This window comes from Xenia sp. Carnegie-2017, unplaced genomic scaffold (genome assembly GCF_021976095.1).
Source record: "Xenia sp. Carnegie-2017 unplaced genomic scaffold, XeniaSp_v1 HiC_scaffold_14, whole genome shotgun sequence".
NCBI classification, from domain to species: Eukaryota; Metazoa; Cnidaria; class Anthozoa; order Malacalcyonacea; family Xeniidae; genus Xenia; species Xenia sp. Carnegie-2017.
The window spans coordinates 13,187,512-13,205,332 of record NW_025813447.1 but is presented as its reverse complement, the minus strand read 5'-3'; the positions used below and the strand labels follow the sequence as shown (position 1 = coordinate 13,205,332).

The window sequence follows — 17,821 nt, the reverse complement described above, 5'->3', positions numbered from 1 at the left end:
TTTCCGCTGAACATTATTCAGCAGGCGTGCAATTAGGTCATTTCTATTTTTTTCCTGTAGACTGTTTAACTTTGTGAAAGTTGTCAACCAATATACTCATATGTTGAATGATTGAATATTTGATAATGTTATTACCAATACTGGGAGGTTATTTTTGCGTTTCGTGGTTTTTCCAAAGATTCCCACACATATTACATCGAAAAAAGGAAAGAAAATTTTCATGCAGGCATATAAGCCATCGAGGAGGTATATTTTTCATTACAAAGACTTAACCAAGACTTAACGAATATTCTGTTTCAACGAACCGTCAACATGACAGCCCAAAACTCAACGAGTTAATTCAATTTTCAGGTGGAGGTGAGAATTTGGAGAACACAATGACAGCATATCACCAGTAGGTAAAAATAAAGGAAAATTGCTTGAATGATTATTTACCAAATTATATTTGAAAATTTCAGTGCTATTGAGTCAGGTACGGAAATGCTTGAATTAGATGTACATCTCACAGCTGATGGTCAGGTATGATATGATATCAATACCATTTTGGCATATGTGATTTAACCTTTTTTATCTATTTCATAAGGTCGTGGTAACTCATGACAATGACCTAGGTCGAATATGTGGTGTTGAAGTTAAAATTTCTAATACAAACTACGAGGTATTTTCAAATGTATCAATGCCTTATTGGAATGTATTTAATCAAGTGAGTGGTATTTTTTATGCAGGATCTACCAAGTTTGTTGCCCATTCTTGATGTACCTTTTCAACCTGGAGAACGTGCTCATGGCAAGAATGACGATGCAAAAATTCCTCTTCTTGAGTCAGTATTTAAAGCTTTTCCCAACCATCCTATCAATGTGGATATAAAGGATAACAATGATAACTTGATAGAAAAGGTTTGAAAATGGAAATGAATATTTAGTAGTGAACAAATGTTGAGTCTTTCTTTATCTTAAGGTTCATCAACTGATACTGAAATACGAAAGAAAACATTTAACTGTGTGGGGAAATTTTAGTGATGAAGTTAATCACAAACTTTATAAAAAGGTTACTATTTGTGACAAATTCATCCTTTATCAAAAAGTACAATCCTATTTATTTTATATTTTTTCACTATATCAGGATCCTGAAATACCAACACTGTTTGGCATATGGCGTTGTGTATCATTGATTACCATGTACTACCTTGGTGTTTTACCATTTGTACCATTAAAAGAAGGTTTTCTTGAGATATTACTACCTTCAACCCTTCTCAAGTAAGTAAATTTCTGCACTGACATAAAATTCCATGTTGTTAAAGAAACATGATTTGGATATACCTCAACTTTAGACAAGATCTTACAGAGAATCAAAGAAGAATTGTTCAATGATTGACTGGTAAGTAATTCTCTACCATTTTTCTTCAAATAATCATCTTAATTATGTTTTTCATTGATTTTTTAAGGTTTCTTATGAATCCATCTTTAATAAAACATTTAGAAAGACGAGGAATCCCGGTATATAAACCAGAAATAATCAATTTTTTAACCTACATGCTCACACATTCACCATATTCCACAAATCCCCATATCATTCAAAAATGACCATCAATCAACAACTATAATCCCATAGAAATTCAATACTAACCTAATCCCACCAATCCCTCAATCAACAAATATAATCCCATAAAAATCAATACTAACCCAATCCCACCAATCCTTATCCTCTAACCAATCACAACTTCTACTCAAGTACTATTATGTAACTATTTATTATTTAAAAAAACCTTTTTAGAAAGTAAACAAAGTTTCTTATTTCTACCAGACTTATCTTTGGGTGCTAAACGAAGATGATGAATTTGTGAAAGCATTTGAACATCTTGGTGTTGCAGGTGTTATGACTGACTATCCAACTAAACTTACTCAATACTTAGAAAGGAACATGGAAATTAAAATGACAGCAACACGGCTCACAAGAATTTGTCCTGTAACATCATAAATTTACATTCATGAACGAGGATTGTTTACAATGATATGGATAATCAAACTAATTTTTGCTGACTTTAATGTGATACCACAAGTCAAGTATTATTTTGTCATGTTAGAAAATGAAGCTTATACAAATTTAATTCAATCACACAATTGAATATTGTTGTTTAAGAAATATCTCATTATTACAATTAAAATTTCAAACAAAACAAACAACAAACAACATTTGTATACTGGCCAGTATTAATCCCCGCCAGGGGGGTTGACCGGTCCATGAACTTTTCTACGCCAAACGTCTCTATCTCTCGCCATATCTCTCATTATACCCATCACCTTCATATCACTGTTCACAGCATCCATCCATCTCTTTCTCGGTCTACCTCTTATGGACTCCATCAACATTCATATACAACATTCCCTGCAATTTCAGCACTTCCTTCCCTCATTCCACATGCCCAAACCACCTCAACGCTGCCTTACCCAATTCTGGATACACTAACACCAACTCTTTCTCTAATCTCTTCACTTTGAATCCTATCCATCAACGTTACACCACACATCATCCTAAGCATTCTCCTTTCCGTCGACGCCAATCTTCTCAGGTCCTCTGCTTTCGGTGCCCAACACTCTGCTCCATATCCCAAAACACTTCTAACATATACCTTGTATAATTCTCCCTATTACAATTAAAATTTACGATTAAATATTACAGTAGCAATTCTATCTTCTTAAAAATCATCTAGGGGCAGATTAGCTAGTTCTTCATCACTTTCAGTGTCAGATGGTGACAAATTCAAGCAAATTCGTTTCTTCGGCATATTGGGTGGAATGGAACAATCTAGAAGACTGCGGCTCATGACTACTTGTTCTTCTACATCTTTAATAAATCTGTACATGGCAGGAATGATAACTTCATTCCAGTGTGATTCATTAAAATTGAAGTTAGTTTCTTTATTTTTCCCATGTAACCTTTCCAGCAAGATTCCATTTTGTTTATTACAAATAAACATGTATGCTTGCAACTGAATTATATCATATTTTGGTAGCATAAAACGTTTCGTTCTGTTCTTCACCTCAACAATTGTGTCCTCGTCACGAGCATCTACTCTGCCTACTAGAAACCATGTCATATCTTCGTATGTAATAAGCTTTCTGTACGACTTGGCTGGCTCTCTACGAACGTCTTTTCCTGTAGCCTGGGCAAACTCAGTGACAGTCTTTTCTTCCAAAACATTACCTCTGCCGCAACGAAGTTTACGAAGAAGTGCATCTTTGGTTGGCTGATCAATATTCTTGCCACTTTCTTTAGCGATTTTCTTCACGACCTAGGCAGAGTAAGAACCATTATTGTTTCAAGGTTTATTTCTCAGAATATTTTCAATTAATTTAATTGTTCTCTAAACGATATCTACTGATGAACAAGAAGAATATAAATACAAATTGACTCAAACGCATACCTCATCAGCTTTTTCTTCGACAGATTTCTTTTCTTCATTACATAAACTAACAATCGCTTCGTTTACTTTTTTCTTCACATCTAACAAACTTAATAATTCATCTTCTTTCGCTTCGACAAATTTCTTCGAGTCAACAAATGTTGTTAGCTCACGTCTAAGGCCACTCCATTTGTCGTCAAGAAATATTTCCCTGAGGGAGTTAGTAAAGAGTCGTTTTCCGTTTGCACTCTCAATATCGTTCGGTAAGCAGTTTCTCAGACTTTCATCTTTAACGAAGTTTTTACAAATTTCCAAAGCCTCGTCCGCGTACGCCAAACAAAGAGAAAATGCAAACGAAATTCGATCAAATCTTTTCCATACACGAGCAACGGTTTCTTCCCGAGGTTTGTAAGGATTCTGATCTATCGCACTAGCTAATTCGCTAGCAAAAATTGCGATCTGATAGTCAGAGTTTAACGCCATTTAATAACAAGCATTGGCACCGTATTCTTTCGGTTGAAGAAAAGTTTAATTCGTAAACAAACTTACTTTAGAACAATAAGAACAATGGTGCTTACGTCATTCTATGTATTTCCTGTATGTTGCATAACGTAATTGTACTCGTACTTGCAATTGGGGCAAGCCTGTACAAGCCTGGTTTGAGCAATTGAGTAAACATATAAAATAAATTTTAAAAAAGAGTTTGCTGGGATGAAAAGAAATGATCCCCCACGGCTCATGCTTGTCATATAAGCTATATAACAAAACACTAATTTTTAGTTGTTTTTTAATATATTCGCGTATAAATGAATACATTACACTGACCTGCATAAATTAGACGGTGATGTAATAAATAGGTGACAAGTTTTTTACCAGGAACTAAAATCACCAAACCCTGAAGATCCTTTCGCTTTCTTTTTAGCAGGTTGTAACACGCTCTCATCGTCATTACTAGACAGAAAATAAATGTTTAACAATGTAAAAACACAAACATGATTGATTACAAAAAAATGTTAAGATAAAAAGCCTTTTATTTAATGTTTTACAGATGTTTGTCAACAACTCCAACCTGGAAACTTTAGGGATGTATTTTCCAACTCCCGATCTATGAATCTTCATTTGAGTAACGAGTGCAGATTTCGTGTTTTTCTTCTTTTCTTCCTGTAACGCAACAAATTCATCGATTTTTGTAATGAAAATTTATATCTTACAATAAAGATATATTTACAATGATGTATATATGATTTAAAGTGAAAATAAAGTCTTTACAAAACCTCTTCTGCTTGTTTTTTTATTTCTTTTTCCTTTTCTTTCGTTGCTTTAATCTAGAATAAGAAGTGTTTTAAAGTGCTACAGTGTATATATGTGTTCGTCAACCTATAACTTTACCTTTTCATCAACTTCTTCAAAGGGATTAACAAACACACTGACATTCATAATCTTGATAAGTTCCTTTGTAGTTGGGAAAAAAGCCACACAAATCAAGACAAAATTTGAAGATCTATTTTCACAAATCAATTTCTAACATTTACTTTAGGTCTATCTTTATCATCACATTCAATTTTTTCCATCTTATTTAAAGTGTCCATTCCACCAACGACTCTATAAAAGACGTCAATGAAAAGAGATGAATTATGACGCTGCATCACATCTTGTTTAAAGCATTAGCAAAGAAATATACTTTTACATCAAACATGAATCATAGTGGGAAGAAAAACGATGTTTTGATCAACCATGAGGTACTATTATACAAACTGACGTTACGCAGAAATCATTACTCCATTCCTTCTTGATAGTTTACGTTTAGCAACTATTATATTTAAGATACGAAAGCAAAACTTACATACCGCCCAAACACTGAATGCTTATAATCAAGGTGTCGACAAGAGCGGTAGGTGATGAAACTAAAAAATAATAACAGATTTTTCGTAACGAATCTTGAAAAATAAATATTCAATAATTTCGTCATTAATAACTTACAATTGTGATTTGTTTGTATTTTCACCAGAATTCGCCATACTTAAAATTCCTCGACCTACAAGCATCATGAAACATGGACAGATAGAAATAAAACAAAAGATAATACAACGTGAAAGTTTCAAGTAACAAACTTTACCTGTATGAGTTAAATTCGGTTTAAATTCATCTTCAAACGGTTTTCCCCAGGCAGATTCACCACCTACAATCAGGATGAAAGTAAATATTTGTGCGAAATTTTCAAAGTCACATAAACAATTCAAAAAAGATTTAAGACAAGGACCTCGTCCAGTTGCCGTTGGATCACCTCCCTGAATCTAGATAAGAAAATGTTTTTGTTGCAACAAAAGAAATCAAATTCAATGATTAAGAAAAAATCCAGGAAAAATGTTTAAATACAAACCATAAAATTCCGGATGGAGCGATGAAAGGCTAAATGTAAAAGTAAAAGATGTTTTTCGTGTTTGCACTGGTTTATACAAACCTCGGAGACGTTTGTGAGAACTCTCGAGCAGGTTCAACCCTCGACCTTCGGTCTCAGGCTTCCACTGATTTGCTCTCGAGTTCTCCCAAAGGTCTCCTCGGTTTGCATAAGCTTGTGCAAACACAGTAAACATTTTTTATTTCTTAAATAAATAACGATATAATGTGTGTATTAATAACGTAGCGTTAATAACGATTTAGTCTTAGCTTAGTGACCAAAATATAATACAATAATAATACAAAAGATACTGAATAAAATAAAAATAAAAAACATTTGTGAACTGTAAGCAATCATACTTGTGTTATCATAATATCCTGACGCGCAGAGCTTTAAAAAATTTTCGCACGTTTTTGGAACCTGTAGTACAAAAGTGGATCAAGTTGAATAAACAAGTTCTTACATATGTCCTCTCTTTATAACGATGATAATGAAGCGTTTTGTTTTGTGTACATTTAATTAAATATTTAGAAATTTTTTTGAACATGTTTCAGAGTGTGGAAAAGAAATTCTTTTGAAAAAATAAATCAAACAATTTAGATACCGCTTCACAATGAAGTTCCAAATTCAAATCACCAACATTAGTAGTCAAGCGAACATATCCTAAGAAAATGAACAAAAGAACAATGGAAGATAAAACACGAATACAGGAACACGTCTTTTGAAACTTTACCTTTCTTTTGTACTTCTTTGTAACGTAGAACATTTTCATCAATAATAGCCGCTTCTTGTTTCGTAACTGGAACTCGAGCAGTTGACGTCAGCGAAGCTCCCATCATGCCTGTCGAGTAATGAGCCTTTGAAAACAACAAGAGTACGTCATATAGAATGACGTATATGTACATAATATATAAATTAGGAAGTAAAATTGCTTATATAGAAAATATAGTAAGCTAAGGTTATTTGTCACATCAATGTTGTGAAAAATATGGAAACTACATAACACATTGCTTTCTAAATTTACTTTTACATAATTAACACATTTCGTATGTTATGACATCACGATAGAATAAAAATTAATTTGCTTTATATAGTGTCTTACAGCATTTCTTGAATTAGCTTTAGACGTGACTGTGTCAGATGTCTTTTCCTACACAAACAATGCAACTCAATGGATGAAATTTTAATGTTGAAAGTAATTTATATCAAATGTTTCGTTCATACTGGTTCTTTATAAGTTTCTTGAAGTTCATTCAATATGCTCTCCGTTTCAGAATTTGTTTTCCTTATGTAATATAATGGATCTTGTTTTGCTTTATTTTCAGCTAAACAACAAAAGATATTTGTGAGAGAAGATAACATACTGTGTAAAATGAAGAGATTTAGAGACAAGGAAAGGAAGGTGGAGAGAATAGAAAGGTGGAGAGAAGAGGAGAGAAAGGTGAAGAGGAGGAAGAGGAGAGAAAAATGGAGAGAAGAAGGAAAAGTGGAAGGAATAGTTGTAACTATTATATTGTGTTTAGATATATGTGTGTTTATATAAATATCAATAAATAAATAAGTAAACAAAACAAAATGAACACCTTCATCACCAACAGAAAGATTATTTTTTAGATGATGAAAGGATGCAAGGTTAAACTTCTCCAAGTTGGTTGGATCCTTAAATGACAGAAAGAATTTCAATTGCTGACATTTGATCACATTCATTATTTATCCAAATATATTTTTGTTCGTTTGTCCTTCAACAAGCAAAATACACAAAATACCTGGATCGTTAAAATATCTTTACGTAAGAAAGGCTCGTCCGTTAACAAATCTTTGAAATTTCTTGTTTTAATGTTCAACTGCTCAACAGCCTTAAATACAACAACAAATCTTGAAATAAACAGATGACAAACAAACCATTATGAAAATGTCATGTATTTACCTCAAATGAGAAAACATTTCCAGTTTTTTTGATAGCAACAATATGACTGTTTTGTGTGAACACTTTATATGTGACAGGACAATGATATTTATCTGGTTTACAAGAAAAACGATAACTCCAATAAAGGATGTTTTCATTTTTTATACATTAACTTTTCATAGTACTGCTGATAGTACCTTCTGAATTTTTGTGGAAATTCAATTTGATCAAATTTTTAATTTCCAGAATCTGAAATAATAAAGTATTTAAGAAACAAACTAATTACATTGGAATATAACAATTTTCATAACTTTTTTGCAAGCACATTTCTTAAGAATTGAATTTAGAGTATTGCTATACCTCTCCATTGACAGGATTTTTGCCAAACTTTTTGATGAAAGGTACAATATTCCTATAAAAATATCTTTTCAGCAAAAATATCATAATTTATGAAAGATTATCATTCATACATACAAAAGATCAAACACTGCTCCATCTTTTGTGCAATAAGGATTAGTAAATGGTTGTAATGATAAGCTGTAAAAATGAGAATAATAAAGTGCTACTTGCCAAAAATGATTATATGCTAACATCAACAAAGTTTAAAAACCTGCAGCAATAAAATGGTAATCGCCTAAATGCAGCTTTTTCTCCAACATCACTGCCTACAACCAATGAGAAGAAAAACAATTTAACATAAAATTATAACACCAACTATCAAAAATTTTCATGATTTTAAAATATCTGATAAATTCTGTATAATACTTGAATCTTTGCCTCCCCATTCTGTTCTCCATTCTTTGTTTGTAATGTACCTGAACAAAATAATTACTAAATTTATCCTCAAACGCAAGACGAAAAATTAATGAAGACATTTATTTACAAGAAAAATAAACAAATCAAAATCAATATACGTACAATTTGTCCTTTTGATGTTGTCTTTTACCCATGGCTAATGGATACCTATGTAGAAGTATGGAAGGCCACTATAGAAGTAATTTTAAAGATCCCTTTTCATGAAGTAATCACATTTCCGCTGACAAAACCTTCGACCTTTCAAAATGGCGGACATGAAATCGATTGTTGAAAATAAGTTAACGAAAGAATTTAGTCCCGTGTATTTGGTAAGAAGTTTTACTAAATTGAATATGGCTTTCATTCTCTGTGCTAAGCTATGAAATTTGTCGATTCCATCTTATCACGTCTAGCTTTAATTTCTTACTCAGCCTTACTACACCATAATTTATTACTTGTTGATGATAAAAAAAACTTGTTTTTGTCCATTCAAAGACAGTCGAAGACATTACAGCAGAGAGATGTGACACGAGTTTCAACGTCATGATTGTCTCAGAGAAATTCAATGGCAAAGCTTTATTACAGCGTCATCGTTTAGTTAATTCATGTTTGGAAGAAGAATTAAAGGCAATTCACGCTTTCACAATGAAGACACTCACACCAGAACAATGGGAAAAGACAAAACAATGATGAATAAAGATAGTGTCTGTGTCTGCGAAGTTATCACACGAATTAATGTAAAGAATTACACTTGTTGAAATCATTACTTATACTGTGGTTTGATGTTAACTGTTCATGCTTGGTGTGTTTTCGCACATGTTTTACAATTGAAATAATAACAGTCCCGCTCAGATCAGAACAGGACTTTCAAAAAGTATTTATTCATATATTGACATAAATGCTGCTTTGTCCAAACTGTGATAATGTTGTCAGAGGTACAATGCTATAAAAATACATACGTTGTATGACTTGGTTGTGGGATGGAAACGCTAACGACTCGTAATTAACACTGCGCATGACAATAGCATATGGTCTACAATTTCCCCTTTCCGTTAACATGACGTTCACTCTGTGCGAGCGCTGAACGTTTGTTTCGGCTGCACAATATCATTATGTATACATTACTTCTTTCAAAACGTGTTTCAATTAATAAGTTCTACGAGGTTGCACCACCAATAAAATGGACGAGTAAGTAATGGTACTTTTGTGTGTGTACCAACACATCACAATAAAACAATGCAAAGAAGTCAAAGTGAATGAAAAATAGTGAAATAGAAAGTTGATATGTCAACAGACACGTGAATAAAAACACCAACTAAGAAGACCATTTAAGTATCGCCAGCACCATGTATGTTGGAGTATAAAATTTTGACCATTTTACGTTGAGGTTCACCTGTAAACGAACAAGATTGTGCATCGTGAACAAGGAATAAAGGAAACAAGATTTTCTGATATTTTAACTATTTCTATGTTTTCCCGTCTGCAAAGAATTTTGAAATCAAAGCATTCATTCATAATTAGCCTGCAAGCAAGTTATGGTCCAGCTTTATCCTTATTCATTTATTTAGAAATCTATTTGCAGTGAGTGAACACAAAAAAACTAGCATTACACAACCCATTTTTTGTGTGGTGAGTTTAAAATTTGTCCAGAAAGTATAAGCTAGAACTGTTAAACTGAGAACTAAAAAAAATAAATGATTTTCTTTTGGACAATGTTAACAAGGGAGGGGAGGGGGGATAAAGTTCAGGTGTTGACAAAACGTCATACATGACGTGAGTGAGCCATTCAAGTTTAACAGTTTGTTAGCTATAAAATGGAAAATGCACACGGAATCTTAAAAAACTTTATCATTTGGTGGCAGTAGTTTGGAGAAGAGTTGAGCAAGCATAAAAAACCTTATACAAAAAACTTTGCACCAAAACCTTGTACAAAAACCTTGCACAAAAAAGTAGCTACGACAAAGCTATGCAAAATTAAACGTAAAGTAAAGCCTGCAACGACTTAAAAAATTAAATATACCAAAAACATTCACCTTCGATAGTATTTTTTAAAAAATATATACTATAACATACATATCACCATTATTTATCTGTTGTTGATATTAGGAAAACATGTAAACCATTACTATTTTCAAGTTATACGACAAGTTAGGGCTCATCAAAGTTAGTATACAAAAACAGAAATAACTACATATTCCAAGTAAATTTGTTTTCAAGTAAAGGGGTTAACCTCTTAACAATAATGAATATCGTCAATCAAAGTCATTTTTAGCGGCACTGTGCATATACATGTAAATAATTCAGTTAAATAAGTTACTCTTACACCTGTGACCTAAGCTTTGAATGTCCCCGATTTAATACAAAGACCAAACAGTTACAGTGAATATATAATGAACTTGTTGAAACGTATCCGCGTTAGTTTGTATTTCTGTCAATCAGAAGAATTTGACAATAAATCCACACTTTTGCTTTAAGGTATACATTTGTCATTTTTTGTCTGGAAAAGAAAATGGAAGTTGGTACTCAAATAAGGTAGGAAATAAAATCATGTAAAAAACATTCGCTTTCAATTAGGAAGTGAGTGATTATTTTTTGAGCTTTTTGTTATGTTCGCTATGCTTCAATGAAAATTTGTGTTTTCTTGGCAAGGCTCGACAAAATCGTTCACATAAGCATGCGGTAAGCGTTGAACATATCAACTGACGTTAATGAAGGATTATTCAATATTAAAATTAAGCCAGATATTTCTTACGGCGGTATGATCTGAAGTTTACTAAAGTGCTTTTGATTCTTCATCGGATTCTTTAAATCTCCCGCACCAATGAACTTGTACAAACGTAAATCGATTTGAAGTTTAAAAGTAAGAATTTTCCAGTACATTTTCCAAAAACATTACAAAATTTTATTTTGAATTGTAAAATATGTCGGCATTAATGCTAAAGTCTATTATGTAAACTGGTGATATTTCGTAAGATATTGCAAAATAAGACAGCCTAGCAAACAAAAACCATACAATTATACGCATGAAAAGGAAAAAGAATTCAATTATTTTGGACTACCACATTGTAGCAACAAATCTCTCGATTTTCTCTCCTCAAAATTGATCCTAAATCTCAAATCATTCTCATGAATTAATAAAATGACTTGTCGCAAGACTAATATAAATATTTGAAACAGAGGAAACGGCTCTATATTAGCACAGTTTTGATGTATAAACTCTCGATAGTGATTACTTGAAAACAGGAAATGTTTACTTCAACAGAACTTTTCCTGTGTTTTAAAACAAGTGTACATTTCATCTCAGTTCTTTAGTTGATGATGATAATGATGGTGCAATATAACTCAATTCAGATCTTTTTCAAATCGTCGTATAGAACAGAAGCAATAACATACGTATTAAATTATTCACTGTATGTCAATAAATTCATAAGATATTAGCATACATTGTTTGGCCTTTGCTGTCAGCGAAGCTTTTTCAATCACACTCCGTTTTCCATCCTAAGAAATCGCTGAATCGTTAAAGAAATTGGGAGAGACTGTAAGTTTTTTCTTTCAAATGCCTTTTACTCTCTTTTTGCCGACAGCATGTTCTTTTGTAATAAGATGTCATATATTGTCTATTGTCTACGACGAATGTATTAGACGCAAGTAAAATGTCCTCTTGATGAACAATTCTTTGTCTTTTCTTTCATTATTGCGATTGGAAGATAGGTCGACGAACAACAGTTCATATTTCTTTAAAACCGATTTTAACGACGACAGAGAACAATATCTGCCATAAAAAGTTTAGTTGGAATTAGATTCTAAAATGCGTTTAATAATTAGAGAAAAAAACACATATGTTCAGCTACAAAACTTTATCCTACAATACACTCCTAGAAATCATAGTTTCGACGACGACATTTTTGTGAACCATAAGTGCGCTTATTATTCCACATGGTTTATTACTTTTTATTAACAAATACTCTCTTGACAAATTTGTTTTTTGGATTAAACAAAAAATTGTTATAAATATTAAAAGATATAAGGCCCTATTACGTTAAAATGTTGTTGCATACTTTCGATATAAGTTAAATACTGCATTGATTGGAGAATTTTGTATCTTACTAAATTGTGAAAACGAAGTATAATTTTCATGTATGTCAGTATTTCTGTATGCGCTGGTCATCAATATACATACTGTGTCATTTAACTTATGATTATGATATAATTTTAAAAAGTATCTTTAGTTTTAACTTGCCGTGCGTTAATACATAATTTAAACGCACACAAAAAAAGAATTTAACGGAAATTTGAAGCAACTAGAAAATTAATTAAATTTATCTTTACATTGTATAGTGAAAGGTACAATCCTATTACCGGTGTTTCAATTCCTACGCAAACACCAAGGACAAATACTTCCGCCATTTTTGGTGGCTCTCCAGGACCCATTGAATATATGTTTATACCACCAACCGGAACCACACGAGCTACTTTACCGAACACGACTGATAAAAGCGTTCACCAAGCAAAGAAAACATAAAATTATCTGAGACAAACTATCTTCTAGACTCTCATCAGGACTCTACGATTTTACAAGACAGTGAAAAGGTGGAAAACTTTGAAAGAAAAACAAGTTTTAAAACCAATTCCAAAACACCCAAGTCCATTGCAAGAAGCACAAGTTCACGTTTACCCATCTCTGCCACGCGACCAACAGTAATGAAACGAGCCCACAGTTTTACGCGTGAAACTGACAGTTGTATACCACGTGGTCATTCCAGTTCTACAGATGGCTTCACGAATAACCAGGAAGAATCAAATTCTTCTTCAGATGCAAGTGGTGAGCCTGTGAAATCTGAGGAAGAGTTTACGTCTAATATACCAAGGAAAAGTAAACCACGAATGGTTGGAGTCAAGTCTACTAGCATTCCACAACAGAAAGCCCGTAATGACGTCAATTTCAATACGGGCATTCAAAAGAAGACTGGTAAAGAGAATATTAACAAGGGAGCCACAGCCATAGAAAGTAAGTGGAAACAAAAATCAGCCAGTGGTATACCTATTAAAGGCGATATTAAAATTCAAAAAAACTCTCGGAAACCAACGGCAGCAGTAGTGATAAAGGGAGAAGGGGAAGAAAAGAAACTCCTGAACAAAAGAAATCGACGTTAAAAGACGAGAGGACAAAAGATAAAAAAACGACAAGAAATGATGACAACAAATCAAAACTTTCGCGTAAACCAAGCACATTTGGAGGACACGGCAAGAACATCACACAAACATGCACTTTAAACAAACAAAACAAAAAAATATTGAAACCGGATGAAGCATTAGAAAGAACACGTACAAAATTGACGTCGCAATCGAAGAGTACAACAGAATCTGTGCAAACTTTAAATACATTACCACAAAATGATTCAATGTATGGCTACAAAGATTCTATGCGCAGTAAAGAAGACGCATCATTCTCAGTTGAAACTTGTCTTTCAAGAGAAAACTCAAAGTCGAAGATTCCCGTGATGACAAGAAAAAACAGAAATGTCGCATCAAAGATGAACCGCGATAATATAACTGGTGATGTAAAAACATGGATTGAAAAAGAAATGCCATCCATTTCTAGTACACTGGAGAGACCGTGTGATAAGGAAGTATATTCAATGATGAAAAACAAGGAATACGAGAAGAATGAAGAAGTGATAGTTGAAAAAGGAAAAGCTGAAAATGAAACTACAAATCAACAAAATATCTCATTAAGTTTAAAAGATGAAAGCGAAATTGGAATGAAAACAGGGAAAAAATGCATGATGAAGTTGGATAATGAAAAACCATCTTCTATGATGGACAATGGAAGAGAAATACAGACTACGATGGATAATGAAGGAGTAATACAGACTGTGATGGATAATGTAGGAAAAATACAGACTATGATGGATAATACAGAAGAAAAAAAGACATCAAAAACTATAAAATTGAGTTGGACTGTGATTCTAATGTGCAAAGTAAAGAAACAATTCAAAATTTGAGCAGTATGAAACACAAACTACAAGCAAAGAAAATAATTGTAAAACAATCGCCAAAGAAACCTCCACGTTTATCCAAAATTATGATGCAAAACACTGAACATAAAACAGAGAGTAACCAAATTAACACAAAGATAAACTCAGGAGACTCGTCAATGAAAGATGCCTCCAATAATAACAAAGATGATACTATACAAAGTTCGGAAATTGCTGAAAGTGTGGAGTCAGTAGAGTCCAAAAGTTTCATCAAATATGAAAAAGATAAAGTAAACAATGACCCTGAAATGCCCAAGTTGATGGACAAAGAGATGGATAAAGAGATGGACAAAGAGAAAATGAAATCAGAAGAGATAAATGATGAGATGGGTGGAAATATGTGTGAAGATGAGTCGCCCTGTCAGATCTGATAACTGTATGCAATGTCGAATGGAACAAAGTATTAACGATGAAGAAAACTTGCCAAATATTAGGGATGATCCAGGCTTCAGACAATACCCAACATTTATCAGTCCAAGAAAAAGTCTTATTATGTGCAAACATCATGCTAACGAAACAACCGCCATGGACGAAGTATGTGTAGAATACATACAAAATGAAGAAATGAAATCAAAATATGAAATTTTAGGAAATAAAACGATTGAAATTATACCTCAAAAAAATGTTTGTTTTGAAAATGGAAATTCGAACAAATCTAACGGTACCGAGGAGATCAAGATTGACTTTGGAAAATCTGAAATGGACTTTGGGAAATGTGAAGGCACCGAGGGGATCAAGATGGACTTTATGAAATCTGAAGGCACCGAGGGGATAAATATGGACTTAGAAAAATCCAAAGGCACCGAGGGAATAAAGATGGACTTTGGGAAATCTGAAATGGACTTTGGGAAATGTGAAGGCACCGAGGAAATGAAGATGGACTTACAGAAGTCTGATACTAAAGAAATGATGATAGGTAAAGATTCAAAAGGCAGTCTTAGTCCACTTTTTGCTTTATCAAGGGATAAAAAGTTTGTATCAACTGATAAACCCATCGTAGAAGACATTAAAACTGCGCCCTCGTTAGAATGGGATGATATTGGAACAGAGCTTAGTCCACCAAATGTTTCTGATGAAGACATTGATGAGAATGGACAAAAAGATGAGCAGAATGACATGAAAAAATCGAGTATAAAATTGATGAACACCAACGAAGCACTAGACAAATTAAAGGTAATACAAAATTTGATCATGAAGGAAGCTGAAAGTCGAAGTCGTAAAGATTCAGACGAAAATGATGTGAAACACGTCAACTTTTCAAATGAAACTGGTAAAGAGGTTCATATGAAACATGAAAATGAAGTGGAAGCACTTTCTCAAACCGAAGAATCACGTCGACCATTGTCTCCGACAATCTGGGACAGAATCACTAATAACTCGACCATGTCACAACACCAGACCACAGAATTACTAAATGAAACTCTTGCAAAATTGAAAGCAAGTCCCAAATTCGATGAAAGTTCGTTCGTAAAAAGTACGTTTAACACTCGAAGCTTGCCACGGTCCACACAAACGAGCAAGAAACAAATATCAATTGACGGTGACAAACCTGTTTGTGTGTACACCTCAAACTGGATAGGTACAGGTAGCAAAAATTCTCGTGGCTCCTTGCAAAGCCTGCGTTCTAGTCATCATTCCTTGCCAAATTCAAGACATAACCTGACGAGCATTAAAGAGCCCGCAATCAAGCAATTGGAAAATACAGCTGGTCACATGGACAGTAAGGAACAGTTGGAGTCTACGAAGGTAATGGTGGCGAGTTTTGAAGAGATAAATATATCGGACGGTTTAAACGTTCATAAACCAAAACATGATGTAATGCACAAAGACAAATTGCCGTCCAACGACGATAAAGCGCATAAAAAGTCGACAAAAGACAGCAAAATAAAAGTAAAAATACAGCCGCAGTGACAAATGGTGATTATTTGAACTCAGTTAGTTTGGATGATTTGACTGAAGGGAAAACTCGCTGCCAGTGTGGGGTGAAAAAATGTATAATTTCATGAAGTTTTCTGTTTGTCACGACATTTACTGACAATAATGATTAATTATAATTAAAGAGAATAAACTTTTAAAATATATCATTATATTAAAATGAATGTGTTCAAATTATAATAAATGTTTTTTTTTGTGTCGAGTCAACTGTAATTTGCAATTTCAAAAAATAAGTAAGAAGAGTTTAAAAAAAAGAAATGTTTTTTAAAGTGGACGAATAAAAGATTTTTATAGCATTTGTTCAGCTAATGACCTTGCATCGTTGCACAACAGATGTTTAAATAAGAGACAATCATATCTGGAGTAAATAGCTAGGTTTACTATATCTGTGCAAACACGATTCAACGAAAAAGTTTATTTCACAAAATAAAATGAATCCCGTATCCTTTCAAACATTTTTGCAATTAAATTGTCGAGTTATTGTAATTTGAGGGTTGATGTAAAATAATTTTACAGCCAGTGTACGTACAAACTAATAGAAATGAAAATATTAACGTTACATTTATAACAACACCATTTGATGTAAATTTCCTTGATGCCAAAACAAATGACAAAGAAAACCAAAAAACCCATCTGCTTTTCATTAATAGCTATTTGCATAAATTTAACATTTGTATTATTCATCTCTAAGAACTCCAGGTGTTTTGATCAAACATTGCAGGAAAGTCGTGCTCACCTCAGGCTATTTAATATATTGAGATAAAAACGTGGAGTTGAATTCACAATGATATTTTCATGCACGGAAATGGGAGAAGTTTTTCTTCAAACTACACACAAATTCATGAGACAGACACGGTAAGGTTTTAAGACGAACATATTTTAGAAAACAATCTTGTTTATTAAATTTTACTTTCGCAACCAGTGATAATCGTTGACAACGCGGTCATTTTTAAAGTAAACAGACACGTGCAAATTTGCATTTTTACATGTTCCAAATGACCAGATTGTATGCATTTATTGAAAACTTCCTTTGAAAGAACAGGAAACGGCTAAAATATAAATTGTGGTTGAAATGTAACAAAGAATTATATTTAGGATACAAATTTTAGTTTTGACAATCGCATTTCTTGGCTACAATACCAAAACAATCTGATACAAATGAAAATCCTTGTCGTATACGATTTTTTGGCTATATTTATTGAATAATTTGATGGAAATAATGTTGCAATAAGAAATACTTGTCGCGAACGTCAATACAATGGGAGCAGGTACCAAATAGAGAAAACTGCAATAAAATATAAAATTGATGTAAAAAAGAAGAATTTCAATCACTGATTTAGGAAATG

At 33.0% G+C, this 17,821-nt stretch overlaps 4 protein-coding genes and 1 long non-coding RNA gene across 6 annotated transcripts; 3 read left to right on the top strand and 2 right to left on the bottom strand.

Annotated features, from left to right (window-relative positions):
* Nucleotides 1-63: 63 nt before the first annotated feature.
* On the top strand, nt 64-2,180 carry LOC124435024 (lysophospholipase D GDPD1-like). The gene is given in 10 exon segments (XM_046984971.1): nt 64-246; nt 352-394; nt 459-519; nt 584-658; nt 726-896; nt 958-1,047; nt 1,123-1,260; nt 1,331-1,377; nt 1,445-1,496; nt 1,804-2,180. Coding segments are annotated over 10 exon segments (990 nt in total). The 5' UTR covers nt 64-107; the 3' UTR covers nt 1,978-2,180.
* Nucleotides 425-12,022, bottom strand: LOC124435020 (RING-type E3 ubiquitin-protein ligase PPIL2-like). Its single transcript, XM_046984968.1, has 26 exons — nt 11,946-12,022; nt 8,626-9,895; nt 8,473-8,522; nt 8,318-8,372; nt 8,182-8,244; nt 8,068-8,119; nt 7,905-7,956; nt 7,729-7,820; nt 7,568-7,657; nt 7,385-7,460; nt 7,026-7,126; nt 6,904-6,951; nt 6,535-6,658; nt 6,406-6,464; nt 6,161-6,221; nt 5,784-5,812; nt 5,664-5,697; nt 5,520-5,582; nt 5,384-5,438; nt 5,251-5,307; nt 4,936-5,005; nt 4,793-4,855; nt 4,678-4,728; nt 4,473-4,564; nt 4,229-4,354; nt 425-849 (listed from the first exon to the last, which is right to left on the bottom strand). The coding sequence occupies exons 2-25, from the start codon at nt 8,655-8,657 to the stop codon at nt 4,273-4,275; spliced, it is 1,551 nt and encodes a 516-aa protein (XP_046840924.1). The 5' UTR covers nt 8,658-9,895; nt 11,946-12,022; the 3' UTR covers nt 425-849; nt 4,229-4,272.
* On the bottom strand, nt 1,958-3,969 carry LOC124435021. The gene is made up of 3 exons (XM_046984969.1): nt 3,425-3,969; nt 2,661-3,292; nt 1,958-2,165 (listed from the first exon to the last, which is right to left on the bottom strand). The coding sequence occupies exons 1-2, from the start codon at nt 3,884-3,886 to the stop codon at nt 2,696-2,698; spliced, it is 1,059 nt and encodes a 352-aa protein (XP_046840925.1). The 5' UTR covers nt 3,887-3,969; the 3' UTR covers nt 1,958-2,165; nt 2,661-2,695.
* Nucleotides 6,806-7,989, top strand: LOC124435025. Its single transcript, XR_006944972.1, has 2 exons — nt 6,806-6,996; nt 7,127-7,989. It is a non-coding gene; the product is annotated as an uncharacterized LOC124435025 (long non-coding RNA).
* Nucleotides 10,863-16,657, top strand: LOC124435019. 2 transcript variants are annotated; one of them, XM_046984967.1, is made up of 2 exons: nt 10,863-11,034; nt 12,841-16,657. In XM_046984967.1, exon 2 carries the CDS (start codon nt 14,859-14,861, stop codon nt 16,449-16,451), a length of 1,593 nt encoding a protein of 530 aa, XP_046840923.1. In that variant the 5' UTR covers nt 10,863-11,034; nt 12,841-14,858; the 3' UTR covers nt 16,452-16,657. The 2 variants fall into 2 exon arrangements, with proteins under 2 accessions (XP_046840923.1, XP_046840922.1); XM_046984966.1 differs by lacking the exon at nt 10,863-11,034 and adding an exon at nt 11,931-12,040.
* The last annotated feature ends 1,164 nt before the right edge of the window (nt 16,658-17,821 follow it).

Coding starts and splice junctions, on each gene's coding strand:
- LOC124435019 (XM_046984967.1), top strand. CDS start 14,859: ATGATGAGATGGGTGGAAATATGTGTGAAGATGAGTCGCCCTGTCAGA.
- LOC124435020 (XM_046984968.1), bottom strand. CDS start 8,657: ATGGGTAAAAGACAACATCAAAAGGACAAATT. Junction 6,465..6,534: donor CAAAGAAGTACAAAAGAAAG/GTAAAGTTTCAA, acceptor TCATTTTCTTAG/GATATGTTCGCTTGACTACT. Junction 4,355..4,472: donor TACATCCCTAAAGTTTCCAG/GTTGGAGTTGTT, acceptor TTTTCTGTCTAG/TAATGACGATGAGAGCGTGT.
- LOC124435021 (XM_046984969.1), bottom strand. CDS start 3,886: ATGGCGTTAAACTCTGACTATCAGATCGCAATTTTTGCTAGCGAATTA. Junction 3,293..3,424: donor TCGAAGAAAAAGCTGATGAG/GTATGCGTTTGA, acceptor TACTCTGCCTAG/GTCGTGAAGAAAATCGCTAA.